The sequence below is a fragment of the Sus scrofa genome, chromosome 13, assembly GCF_054392235.1.
Source record: "Sus scrofa isolate SSC_HxYL_T2T_F1_AM1 chromosome 13, Sscrofa_HxYL_maternal_Yorkshire_Landrace_v2.0, whole genome shotgun sequence".
Classification (NCBI taxonomy): Eukaryota; Metazoa; Chordata; class Mammalia; order Artiodactyla; family Suidae; genus Sus; species Sus scrofa.
In genome coordinates this window covers 16,810,253-16,824,524 of record NC_139395.1, presented here as the reverse complement: position 1 = coordinate 16,824,524, position 14,272 = coordinate 16,810,253, and the positions used below count along the sequence as shown (strand labels likewise).

The window sequence follows — 14,272 nt, the reverse complement described above, 5'->3', positions numbered from 1 at the left end:
TACCTAATATTTTGCAATAACCTATAAGGGAAAAGAATCTGAAAAAATTAGATTATATTTGTATATCTGAATCACTTTGCTATAATCTTAAACTAACACAACATTGTAAGTCAACTATATTTCAGTTTTAAAAAAGAAGCGGAGTTCCCGTTGTGGCGCAGTGGTTAACGAATCCGACTAGGAACCATGAGGTTGCGGGTTCGGTCCCTGCCCTTGCTCAGTGGGTTAACGATCCGGTGTTGCCGTGAGCTGTGGTGTAGGTTGCAGACACGGCTCGGATCCCACGTTGCTGTGGCTCTGGCGTAGGCCGGTGGCTAACAGCTCTGATTGGACCCCTAGCCTGGGAACCTCCATATGCCACAGGAGCGGCCCAAGAAATAGCAAAAAGCCAAAAAAAAAAAAAAGAAGCAATTGCTTTCCCCCAAAAGATCTTCACATAAGTTTATTTCCTATTATCTATATATGGAGTATTTTGTTTGGGGATTAGCTTGGGACAAATTAGGGACAACTCTTTAGCACAGCTCAGATTCCTTATACAACCCCTTTCTTCTTCCCTGGGGTTTGAGTTGTGAAGTACAGACCCATTTCATCAGCCTGAAGAAAGCCTTTGAAAGAGTGCAGATCTTCCTGACTCTTGAACATTTCTGAACCTGATACATTATTCTGACAATAGATATTTGAAATTGACTCCACAAAGATTCCTTGCTACTCAAATTTGATTCCTAAATTTAGCTTTGAATTTACCCTCTGAAGCTACTTGTTTCCCAAGTTTCTGATGGTGGGTTATGAGAGTTTGAATAGTGAGGGATTCCCATGAAAAAATGTTCTGAATCTAGTCCCTCAGCTCAGATAGCAAGAGTTCAAAAGGCAAGGGACACCCATGTTTGCTCAATTACCTTCCCAACATGTTTGTGAAAGACTCTGGCCACTTTGCAGGTTGGGAATTGGAAATGTATTTTGCATGCCATTTTGTATTTGTTCATAGTGTGGGACACAGAACTGGCAATGGTAGAAATATGTCTTATTCTAACAAAATCCATCCATTACCAGAAAATTGCCACATTCAGAAATAAAGTGTATCGTGTCAAAACTAAGGCCTTTTCTATTCCTCACGAAGGTCCCATATGGACTAGCAGCATCCCTGCAGATGAAAACTTAGGGTGCCCTAACCAGGACTGTGGCCCAGGTCATCTGCTTACCACCCAGAGGTTTCTCTTTCTGGGTGGCTGACCTCTTGTCAAGGAGGCATCAAGGAATTATTAGAAAGGACATGAAGAAAAGCAAAATTAATCTAAAAGTTTGTAGGAATTGTTGCAAGGGCCAACATCTGTGTTTCCTGTTTTCATTTAGGGTGCTCCTGGGCCAGCAGGAGATAAAGGGAGTGTTGGAAGGCCTGGCCTTTTGGGGAGAAAGGTAAGCGTTATCTCTTACAGATTTCAAATACTGAGAAAAGAGTGGCTCCATTTTCTTCTTGATTTTTCGTGTTAATTCTTCTCATTATCCAGGCACCATCAATCACCTACCAGCTTCCTGCCAATATATTCTTTTCCTTCTATTGAGTAAAGAATTTCTAATTGCTTATGTCTCTGTGAAATGGCCCCATTTTCACTGGGAGAGACACAGTTTACTCACCAACCATGAAACAACTCTGAAAAAATCTCAGTTAGTGGCAGAGTCGGCTAGAGGCTTGGAGGGGGAGGTGTCAGAAACTCAAACCTATTAGCACATGCAGTTCTCAGTCTAACTCAACCTGCCTTCTTGGAAGTGGGCCTGTTGGAGATGGTTAGAGAGCAGGGCATTGGCCTGTTCAAAATCTGACACCCCTGCTCAAAACCTTTCGCAGCTTTTTCCCCAGGAGCCGGCTTTGGGGGCCTGGGACCCATGCAGTCACACGGGGGGCCTTGCCTAGAGGGGCCTGTGCTTGGAGTCACGCTTTGCTGTCACCATCTGGAAAGTCTTCACATTTGAGTAAAGGGCTAGTGCTTTCATTTGAACCCCACAAATTGCATCACTGGTCTTAACTTCCCAGGGGCCCTTAGGAAAATCTCCAACACCTCTTTCCAGTAGTTTAGAAGGTTCTTTGATCCTGTTTAATTCTAAGGCTTCCTAGCCCTTCTCCCTCCCATGTGCCTGCTCAGACTTCTCACCAATGCCTTCCCACATCCTGGGACATTCTCACTCCTCCCCTGGTCCTTTTCCAGTTCACACGACTCATCCTTTAAGCCTCAGCATCCCTGCTGCCAGCCTGCCAGCCCCACAGAATCTGACTTCGAGTCCCTTCTCTCTGCTGCCATAGCACCCTGGACTTTATGACATAGTGTACAATCGTCTCTCTAATGGTCTTCCTTTCCAACCAGAGTATGCTTGGTGAGGGCAGAACCACATCGGTCATGGTCAGCAGTTCCTTTTCTGGGACAATAAATAATTGTTGGATGGGCGAATAAATCAGCAAGTGAATCCACTTTCCCCAAATTGTTCCCCTTGCCCTTCTCCTTCAGTCCTCTGTAGCACTGGGAGAGCAGTCTGAGTCCAGCCTTGGGCTGTGCTGGTGTTTCTTGCTTGCCTTGGAGAAGATCATTATTTTTTTCCTATACCCCCTGTCCTTATTGATCACCCTCCCCTCACTGAGAACCCTGGGTGTTGCCAACTAGAGGGCATCCTAGGGAAGGAGCCAGATTTAACTTTTACTGATTTGAGGCTCTTCTTGTCTCACTCACTAGGGAGAGCCTGGAATTCCTGGAGACCCAGGGCCAGTGGGTCCAACTGGACAGCGAGGAAAGCAGGTATGAAGTTTTAAGACTCATATCTTTTGTAGCTCCAAGGGCTCAGTAAAAAGAAGGGGGCTGATACCATCAGGTGAAGCACCTGGGACCACCCCTCTGTCTTCTGCAATCTCTGCAAAGCAGAGCTGGCCGAAGAAGTACCAGGGCACATACCAAAAATTGTGGAAGACCAAGCAACATGCATATTCCAGGTCACTGATTAGATCCCCTCCATTTGGAAGTCCTAATGCTTTTCTTCTGACACCGTAATCACCCCAGTATAGATTACAATTAATTTACACTCTTGAGAAATTGAAATGAATTGTTCTGTTCACAGGGTGATTATGGCATCCCAGGCTATGGTCGTGTGGGAAAAAAAGGAGTAAAGGTAAATATGGAAAAAAGTATTTCTTTAATTGGTGAAACTTAATATAAGAAAAAATTTACCACAGAAATGGTGTATTGATTTATTTATGTTCTTTGCTGAAAATTGCAGGGCCCAAGAGGATTCCCTGGAGATATAGGGCAAAAGGTATTGTGCACATAAACTTGTTCTGAAGTTACCATGATCTTGACCTTCCACTTGAGAACTGAGATAAGTCTGTGGATCTGAATGGAATAGGGGGGAAAAAAAGCAAGAAAATTGGTCTGCCTGAGCTTCATGAAGAAAGGACCATGTTTAACCTCTATGAACTTTTAAACTGGAAAATACGTCCTTTATCTCCTGATGTCTGTCTTAAAATCCTACCTCTAGGTAGGCTCTCAAGTGTACTTCTTTGTCCTCTTCTTGATTTTTCTACCTTGATGATCTCATGCAAAACTCTTGGCTTCTGCTATCACTCTTTGCCCTTCATTATCATGGCTTTCACTTCCTCTTACCTGAAAGATTCTAATAGTCTTGCTGGTCTCCTGTTTCCAATTTCTCCCTGTTTTAGATAATCCCAAACTCTACTGTCACTTGATGTTTTTTCAAAGTGTAGCTTAATTATGTTACTCTCTTAGTCAAACATCTTACAGAATTCCTCACTGCCCACCAGCCTGAAATCTACCTCCAAGCTCCACGTCCAAACATACCTTTCATTTCAACCAGAGCAGCCCAGGTTATATCTGTTTTATACACTGGAACTCTGTAATAAGATTTCTTTTTTTAAAAAAAATATCCTTACAAATTAACTTACAAAACAGAAATAAACCCACAGACATAGAAAACAAAATGTATGGTTACCAAAGAGGAAAGAGGAAAAGGATACATTAGGAGTTTGGGATTAAAATATACACACTACTATATATAAAAATAGATAACCAACAAGGACCTACTGTATAGAAAAAGAAACCATACTCAATATTTTGCAATAACCTATAAGGGGAAAGAAGTGCAAGAAGAAATATATATATATATATACACACACACATACATATAAAATATATATGTATATAAAACTGAATAACTTTGCTATACACCTGAAACTAACACAACATTAGTAGATTAACTGTACATCAATTTAAAAAATTTCTTTCTTTAAATCAAAAGTATCCTGCCTAGAAGAGTGTCTTCTGATGTTGATGCTTAAATTTAAATAGAAAATATAAATTAAAAAAACCAAAATGTCTAAGCAAATCAAATCAGCTACAGTATAGGAAAATAGCCAATTTTTGAGTCTCCTTAAAAGTGCTTTTAATTGATGAATTACCAAAAGACATTCTTTTCTTATGTGGAGAAGGGTGCAAGAAGGGATGGTATAAACAATTGTTAGGCCAGGAGTTCTCATTGTAAAGGACCAATTTTCTAATTTGCTGATAAAGAGATAAAATTAGCATATTTCAATTTACAGATAAATGAAATTAGCATATTGATAAGTACTACATTAGTTTCTGACCAAAGTCAGAATAATTTTTTTTTTTACCTTCAACTTGTTTGTAAATGATTCATGAATTTAGGAAGTAGTTCATTATTTAGTATTTTATGGCGTCAATACACCATATATTTTCCTTGATTTTCAAGCATTTTTCTATACGTATTTTTAGTAACTGATTGGATAGCCATTGTATTGATGTTTCTGCATAAATATTTGTATTCTTATAAAATTAAAATAGTGTGAAAGATATCTAAGTATATCAATGACTTAGTTCCAAATGACAAGATGAGATGACATTTAATGTTTAAATATGATATTGTTTTAAGATCAATTAGGTTTTGGTTTAGAGAGAATTATTTTTATCTTTCCATAGCAAGTATTTTAACATCTTGATTTCTTATATCTGAATCTCTAGGGAGATGTTGGTGATCCTGGAATTCCTGGGGGGCCTGGACCCAAAGGATTTAGAGGATTAACAGTGAGTTGCCTATAATCCCAGAAGTAAGAAGTGTTTCTTTGGAAGACTCTGGCTTTTATGTTGTAATTATAAACAAGGACTGTTGATCCATCTCAGGGTCATCCGAAATGACACTTCCTAGCTGTGTGATATTCAACATATCTTTGTACTGAACTTAATGAAACCAAAGGTCACCTTTGGCTCTAAAATGTTGTGGTTCCATGAATCTGAACTATTTTAAATATTTACAGATTGATAACTGTTCCAAGAAATGCCATGGTCCTCCAGTCTTTTCTAAGGCACATATTAAAGCTCAGAATATTGGCTCTGTGGGTGAAGATGAAACTGACATCTTCTTGCTGTGTCCTGGAGCATTTTCTGACAATTCCACCTGCCAGTGCCAAGGTCTCCTGGGGTATTCATTCCAAGGAAAGCTGTTGAGATCTTCTAATTAGCCAAATGCAGAGTGCAGTGTTATACTTATTTAAAAACAAAGTGCTGAGACAAGCATCCTTTCATTTTAAAGTTTGTGTGTAGTATCAATGGTCATTACCAGCATGAAAGAGATGCAGTTCAGCAGATACATGACATCTGGCTGGGTAAATTTCATTAGCATTCATATCCATTGCCTTGAGATATGGGAATGATGTCTTTATCTAATATTTTTCTTATTTGATCCTTTGCAGATGGCAGGTTTTTATTAGATCTCCAAGTGCTCTGGCATATTTGCTTTTTTTTAGCACTAATTCTAGCTTACAACTAATTTAGATTTAAGTGCACTGGCAGTGCCAGAGCAAAGTATGTCTCTAAATGAAGAGGCTAAAAGGTAAATGGATATTTACCAACAATTGAGAATAGCTATATAGAATAGAAGATAGAAATCATATAATCATCTTAATAAATGCTGAGAAAACATGACAAAATTCAACATTCTTTCAATATAAAAACTATTAACAAATTGGATATAGAGGGCCATACCTCAACATAATAAAGGCCCATATTTGACAAACCCACAATTCAACAGTGAAAGGTTAAAAGCTTTCCTGCCAAGACCAGGAACAAGACAAAGGTGTCTGTTCTCACTATTCAATGTACTAATAGAAGTCCTAGCTAGAGCAATAGGCAATAAAAAGAAAAGTCATTCAGACTGGAAAGGAAGAAGTCAAAGTGTCTCTTTGCAGATGGTATGATCTTGTAGACAGACTTCATTAAAAAAAAAACAACAAACAAACAAAAACAAAACAAAACAAAACTTTTAGAATAAGCAAATTCAGTAAAGTTTCAGGATACAAAATCAAATATAAGAGTCAGTTGTGTTTCTATACACTAACAATGAACTATTGGAAAAGTAAATGTTTGTCTTAGTTCCGTGGGGAAAAAAGAATGGTTATTTATATTACAAGTAAGGAATTTGCTTGACTTGATTAATAGTTGCTTTTCCTAAAAATATTTTTTTTGTAAATGATAAAGTCTCATTAAAGCTGATTCTATGGAGAGAGGATGTGGAAACTCATGTGTAGTCCTACCTGCAGGTCACTGCAGGCTTGAAAGGTGAAGAAGGCTCTAAAGGACCCCAGGGCCCTCCTGGACGGAGAGTAAGTATACTTATACACACGAGCAAGCAGTGTGTGCTGGTTCCTAGGATGCTCATTAGAATGGGCACAGAATTTAAAGTCAGAAGCACCGAGTCCAGACTCTGCTTCTTGCTACTTGAGTACCCCTGGACCAATCCCTGGGTCTCTTAGTTTCCCTCTAAAATGGGGGTGACATGCCCTGTGCTAACCACCTCTGAAGGTAGCTGTGAGAATCAGATAATCAAATAAGAAGAGTCTTTGTAAACTATAAAGTCCCATGCAAATATTAGTCATGACTACTGTTTTTTTTTTTTTAACTAAAGTTTAAAAAATAGGCAAATAGGCATGGGATTACATAAACTTCATCAAGTTGACAGTTTCCCAAACCATTCTGGGTAGCCTTCCTGACCTCACAATTCAGTATCTAGAGAGATTTGGGGGTAAAAAAAATTCAACTTTCCACTGTGGTTCCGTTACAAGAGAAATGGTACCTCAGAAGCGCTTCTGGGCAGAGCTGAGCACACCTCCCACTGAGGAGATATCAATATCTCTATTTGTGTGCCTTTTGTGTTATTGTAATGACTTCTTGACATGTCTCTCTTCCCTAAAGAGAACAGTCAGGTGAGAACTAAGTGTTGCCAGCACCTGTGTTTTGTGTAGGAGGTGCATGAACATTGTATAAGGAGAGTGGAAACTGCTTCTCTGGTTTTGTGCTTTGTGAGTGTTTTCCAGTTACCTGAAGGGGTTCTTTAACTTGGGCTTCACGAAGAAAACAAAAACATGGACATTTTGTAGAAGACTGAAGCTGTTACAGAACGAGAATTAACTAACTGTAAAAGATACTCTGACCCAATCTTTTCTTTCTTTTGCATTAGGGAACTGGCAACTATTCTTAATCATGTAGGGGGAATATCTGAGTCAATCTGGACTTCTCTAGATTTGTCACCTGTCCAGATTCTAAAGCTCTCTCTTGCGGGTGGTGGGGGGGAGGGTCCCACATCTTCTGTTTGTGCTTGACCCAGCTGGTCTGGTAAACTGGCTTCTCTTTCTTAGGCCTGTGAGCCTCAGTATGTACATAAGAAATTGCTTGAAGTATCTTTTTTTTTTTCTTTTGTCTTTTTAGGGCCACACCCATGGCATATGGAAGTTCCCAGGCTAGGGGTTGAATCGGAGTTGTAGCTGCTGGCCTATGCCACACCCACAGCCAGGCCGGATCCAAGCCATGTCTGCAACTTACACCACAGCTCACAGCAACCCTGGATCCTTAACCCACTGAGTGAGGCCAGGGAGTGAACCTGCGTCCTCATGGATAGTAGTCAGATTCATTTCTGCTGAGCCACGGTGGGAACTACTGCTTGAAGTTATTCTTTTTCACCCTTTTTTTTTTTTTTTTTTTGGTCTTTTTTTAGTGCCACACTTGCAGCATATGGAGGTTCCTAGGCTAGGGGTCTAATCGGAGCTGTAGCCATCGGCCTACGCCAGAGCCACAGCAACACCAGATCTGAGCCACGTCTGTGACCTACACCACAGCTCACGGCAACACTGGATCCTTAACCCACTGAGCGAGGCCAGGGATTGAACCCACAACCTCATGGTTCCTAGTTGGATTCGTTAACCACTGAGCCACAATGGGAACTCCTTGAAGTTATTCTTAAACTCATCTTTTGGAACACAGTTCCGACCTTCTGTAGGATATGGGCTGCCTACTCTATACTTATTAGCCAGAAATTATTCCCTTTTCTGTTTAAATGACAATGCATTCTTTCTGTTTTTTACTGTAACTTTTAAAAGGAAGACTGCATCCTTTAGTAAGTTGCATAATTTCCTGATTTGGGTCAGGAAGGAAATATGCCCTCAGTGGGTAGAATCATAGGTATGACAACAGTTCTTGTCAACACCAGCAGCACACAGTGGGGTACCTCAGCATTCTGCAGACATTCAACTGTTTATTGGTTGGATGGATAGAAGGATGGACAGATGGATGAATAGATGGATGGATGAGTGGGTGGAGATGTAGGTAGATGGATGGATGGGTGGGTGGATTGATAGGTGCATAGGTGGATGGATTGTTGGATGGATAGATGAATAAGTGGGTGGGTTGATGGATAGGTAGAGAGATGGATAGGTGGATGGATGGACAGATGGATGGTTGGATGGATGGAGGGATAGATGAATAGATGAATAGATGGGTGGATGGGTGGGTGGATGGATATGTAGATGGATGGATAGATGGATGGACAGATGGATGGACAGATAGATGGGCAGATGGATAGATGGACAGATGTCCCTGTTGTCATTTAGAACAGAGGTCCATACCCTGACATCCCCAGGTGGGCTTGTGGCAGGGTCAGTGAAATTGTACAGTGACTGTGAGCAAGTGATAGTAATTTCTTAAGCCAGCATCCTAGCTTTAATCAGCTGCTCAAAGGGTTGCATACATGCAAACACATTGAGAACCAACTGCCAAGAAACCTGTTCCTCATAAAAGGAAGTAAGAAAGGAAAAGAGAAAAGCCCACACTATTAAGAAAGCAGCTGTTTTTAAGAGCCTTCCCTGACTCATCTCACCCAATTATCTGTACTCCTGTGATCCATAACCTTTCACAATTTATGAGTTTACTGTGTATGCTCTTCTTCTGTGTAAGTCCATTTTGTTATATAATCATCTCTGTTTTTTCACATATGTAGATGCTGTGTGCTGTTGCCAGCATTTTAAATATACTTCAGTAAATGTCTCTCCTTCATGCTACTCTTTGGAAAGCCTGCTGTTTATATTTTAAGTCTTCTTAGAAGCAATGCCTTCTAAATGTTCTATCTTCAATACAGATATCTTGAAGAAATACTTTTGCTTCTTCTTGTCAACCTAGAAAAGTAATTCAGTTCAGTCTAGATAGAGATTAGTTTAATTGATCAAACACTGAAACCAAATGGTTTGCAATGCTTGGTGTGTGGGGGAAAGAGCTGACAACTCCCATTCGCATACCAATAACTTGCTCTGTTCTTGTTTTCCTAGGGCCCTAAAGGCATGGCAGGGCAGCCAATATATTCCGTATGTATCTCCTTATTCATGAAAGAAAATCCAACCAGTGCACTGGGAAATTAACATGGCACTTGGAGCTCATGTTTCCTTTTTTCTCTCTCCTTTTTCATGTACAGCAATGTGACCTAATCCAGTTCATGCGGAATCATAGTCGTGAGTATCCGTGTCACAGAGCATCAGTGTTTGGCGAGGGCACTTAGAATGAAGGTGGTGTGGGGATGCAGAATCAGTAGGTTGCACTCACTGGTGGAGAAGCCGTATGTCCTCAGCAGCAGGCCTGCTGTGAGAATCAGCTCACAAGAAAGGTGAGAGGGAAAGACATATGCCTTAGCTCAGGAGGTATGATTCCTACAGGGAGCGAAAACATGACTTGTAGGCAATAATTAGTGACCAACTCAAAAGGTGTGTGAATCAGCTGATGCTAGTGTAACAATTATGTACAGAGGCCTGGAGGGTGTGATGTAAAAAAGATGAACATGGGGGTTTGGAGTTGGTTGAGCATCGAACCAAGCATCGAACCCGCAAACTCATGGTTCCTAGTCGGATTCATTAACCACTGAGCCACGACGGAAACTCCGAGTTTAAACATTTTAGAGACAAGTGAATGATGTGCAGACGCTAAAATGAAATGACCTACAGGTAGCTAATGAAATGGGCTACCAGAAAGTGAAGACCAGGGGAAGAGACCCAGGAAGCTGGAGTCACTTCCTGAGTCTTATAGTCCTTAGAGCCACAGGGATGGATGAGGTTCTCAAGGATGTGAAGCTAGAGACAGAAATGGAAATCCATGGTATGTACCCAAGGAGATGCTTTAGCAAAAAGAGTGAAAAGTGGCCTTTGTGGAGATGAGGAGGTCCCCCATATGTGGACAACTTGGAAGGAAGCAGGAAGAAGCCAATGGAGAGAAAATCCAAGGGAGCAGACCCATGTGAAAGGTGGCGCTTGAGAAGTGACAGGCTCTCCATAACAGAAAAGGGGTGAGAAATAGCCTGGGACCCCAGAGAGAGGATGGGGGAAGAGCCATTGTAGGGCAAGGAGCCTGTGATCTAAATGAAAGAAGACACAGGAGGTGGAGGGGATGGGGAGGTGAATACCCGCCTCGGGGATTTGGTATTTGAAGGGCATTTTCCAACACTTCCTGAAAGGAGTTAGCCAAGAGATTAGGGGGCTGGGGGAGAATGTAACCAGACAGGGTGCTAATCAGAGAGCACAGAGCTCCAGAAGGCAGAACTGAGATGGGGGTTTAGGTGACAGGCCTTTGGAGCTAATTCAGATGGCCTCCCTTGATAGGTGACACCTCAAAGGCCCTGCAAGCTTGGACTCCTGCTCCACCATGTTTGTTCTTCAACCCTACAGCAGCTCCAGCTGCTGGGATGAGGGTCTGGGCTCTCGGCTGATGGGTGGGACCTTCCCCTAGAAGAAAATAGAAGATCTAGAGGCTGGGGAGAAAGGGGAGCAAAAGGGGTGATTGGGAATAAAACAGGAGGGCCCAAATTATTAGGGTTTTTGAAAGAGAGGTATGATAAAGAGGATTTTCAGGAATAAAGAAAGAAATCCACTGAAAGAAATCAAGTTGTTTCCCCAAAGCCACCCAGCTTTGCCAGACTGAAACCCAGACAAATGCATCTGTTTCTAGAGCCTGTGCTTCCAGCCTCACAGCTGGGATGGAGAGTAACAAATGAGAGTCCTTAGTCAGAAAAAAAAGAGAGGGATCTATTTCAGGCCTTGAGATGCAGAGGAGGCCATGGGCTATTTGTGCTCTCTGCTGGCAGTCAGCATCTCAGCATCTTGGCAAGATAAAGATGAAGAAAAATGTTAGCAGAGTCGATGCAAGGGTGGGCATGTGCTATGGTCAGAGGGCGGATGGCCAATTTGTTGCCAGCAGTGGTAAAATCTTTTATTGTATCCGAGTGATTCATTTGCTTCCTAGGAATTGAATAAAATGAACATGCCAATTGTCAGGGCTGTGCTTTCTTAAAGATTTACCAACATTGCCCCCTGATTTATCTCACACTTACCAAGTAAATCACTTGGAGAAGCCAGATGCTTAGGAGAAGGTCCTGGGGCTGGGGCGGGGGTCCCTCCTCCACCAGGACACGAGGTCCCTTAAACACAGGAACTGTATAATTATTATTTTTTTTAGCAGAGAGCATATTCATTTAGAAATCCCCATAGTTCTGCAGAAAAATAGGGTGTTCTTGGGGTGTTCATCAGGGAAGAATATAAGACCCCATATTTTAGCCCTGTCTTGTTGAATGACTCTCAGAAGACTATAAGAAGAGAAACAAAACAAATTGAATTTTAGCTAGCTTCCCATTTAATCAGAGGCTCATCTGTTTGGCTACTAAAATAAGAGATCAGTGATTCAGCATTTAACCAGAATTCTGCTAAGGTCTGCTGGCCATGGCTTGCAAGGATGAAAGGTCAGGGAGGTTCACAAGTTGATACAATCTGATCTGCCCTCTGTCCTTTAACTTTTACTTCCTTTAATTAGGAATTAGCCCCCTTTGCAATTAGAGTCAAACAGGATATTAAGCTTTGTTGAAATTTTTGTTTCTGGATTATTTTTAGTCTGTGTTCCAAAAATGTAACAGACTGTCTTTCTCTCTCTCCTTTTTATAGCTTGTTGGGAAGGTGAGTTTTCTTACCATATTATGTTTCTTGCCGAAGTAATTCCTATATTCTGACAAGACTATATACACACTACTATATATAAAACAGATAACCAAGAAGGACTTGCTGTATAGCACAGGGAACTCTACTCAATATTTTGTAATAACCTATAAAGGAAAAGAATCTGAAAAAAATAGATCTGTACGTATATGTAAATGAATCATGTTGCTGTACACTTGAAATTAATACAACACTGTAATAAACTAGACTTCAATAAATTAAAAGAATAAAAATAAATTGGCAAAGGAGTTCTCTTGTGATGCAGCAAGTTAAGGATCTAGTGTTACTAACTGCAGCAGCTGGAGTTGCTGCTGTGGCACACAGGGGTTTGATCCCTGGCCCAGGAACTTCCACATGCTGTGCACGTGATCAAAGTTTTTTTATTTGAAAAATTAAATTTTTCAAATTAAAAAAAAAAAAGGAAAGGAAACATAACACCCGGACCCCACTGCCCATCATCAGTCCGCTGTTTAAAAAGAGGGATAGGAGTTACCATTGTGGCTTACTGGGTTAAGAATCCAGCTAGTACCCATGAGGATGCAGGTTCGATCCCTGGCCTTGCTCAGCGGGTTAAAGGATCCAGTGTTGCTGTGGTTGTGGTGTAGGCCAGCAGATGCCGTTCACAAAGGGAAAAAAAAAAAAAAAGGAAGAGAAACACTCACCCTCAGGGAACAGAGACTTCTTCCTTCTGTGCGGACACTTAGTATGACTATAGTTGTAAATGTCATGTACGGATCTGACAGTAAAATGCCAACCCACAGCCCCTTTACACTATTGTTCTTTCCAGATTCTGCCACAGTTTACAGCTGAACCTATCCCTCTTTTTATTTGTTTTGCTTCTTTTTTAATGGCCGCACCTGCAGCATATGGAAGTTCTGAGACAAGGGGTCTAATCTGAGCTGCAGCTGCTGGCCTACGCCACAACCACAGCAACACTGGATCCTTTAACCCAATGAACAAGGCCAGGGATAGAGCCTGCATCCTCATGGGTACTAGCTGGATTCTTAGGCCGGTAAGCCGCAGTGGGAACTCCCATCCCTCTTTTTAAACAGTGGACTGATGATGGGCAGTGGAGTCTGGGTGCTACGTTGCCAAATATGACTGCTCTGTATTCAGGTAACACCTTCCAGCTAAGAGAGCAGAGTCCTTTCCTTCCCTACCTCTGAGTCCCTCTGGTTCTAGAGCTTATGTTAGGAAACACTTGCATTTTCTCAGATCTCAGAGTCAACCTGTCTCGCTGGAGCAAAGGGAATGGGAAAGGCTTTTGATCCAGTGAAACGACATAATACTTCTGCTTCTTGTTTTTGTAGAAAAGTGTCCAGTGTATCCAACGGAGCTAGTATTTGCTCTGGACCAGTCCTACGATATCACAGAGCAGAGATTTAATGAAACGAGGGACATCATCACTTCTATTGTCAATGACCTTCACATCTGGGAAAATAACTGCCCTGTGGGAGCAAGAGTTGTCGTGGTTTCCTACAACTCAGGTACCAGCTACCTCATCCGTGGGTCTGACTACCGTAACAAGAAGCAGCTCCTTCAGCTTCTTTCCCAAATAAAATATCAGAACTCCGGAGAAGTCCGAGACATGGGTAATGCGATGAGGTTTGTGGCCCGGAATATCTTCAAGCGGACATTTTCAGGACCCAATGTGCGGAGAGTTGCTGTGTTTTTTAGCAATGGACAAGCTACCAGTAGTTCGTCCATCATCACAGCCACCATGGAGTTTAGTGCCCTGGACATCAGTCCTGCAGTCTTTGCTTATAATGAAAGAGTTTTCCTTGATGAGGCTTTTGGGGTAAGTTCTTCCCTTGGCAACGTATTTATTTTGAAGGTGGTGTTAGTACTGACAAAATGAGGATCCTATGAGTAGGGGGAGAGGTGTGGCCTCTTGACGTCTTTTGCGGTTTT

General features: G+C 41.6%; 1 protein-coding gene across 1 annotated transcript in view; it reads left to right on the top strand.

Annotated features, from left to right (window-relative positions):
* Positions 1–14,272, top strand: part of COL6A5 (collagen type VI alpha 5 chain) — a 127,626-nt gene that overhangs the window by 83,284 nt on the left and 30,070 nt on the right. The window contains 10 exon segments of the mRNA XM_005669263.4: positions 1,351–1,413; positions 2,721–2,783; positions 3,100–3,150; positions 3,259–3,294; positions 5,034–5,096; positions 6,608–6,670; positions 9,662–9,697; positions 9,805–9,841; positions 12,311–12,322; positions 13,672–14,159. Coding sequence (XP_005669320.3) covers positions 1,351–1,413; positions 2,721–2,783; positions 3,100–3,150; positions 3,259–3,294; positions 5,034–5,096; positions 6,608–6,670; positions 9,662–9,697; positions 9,805–9,841; positions 12,311–12,322; positions 13,672–14,159 — 912 coding nt within the window.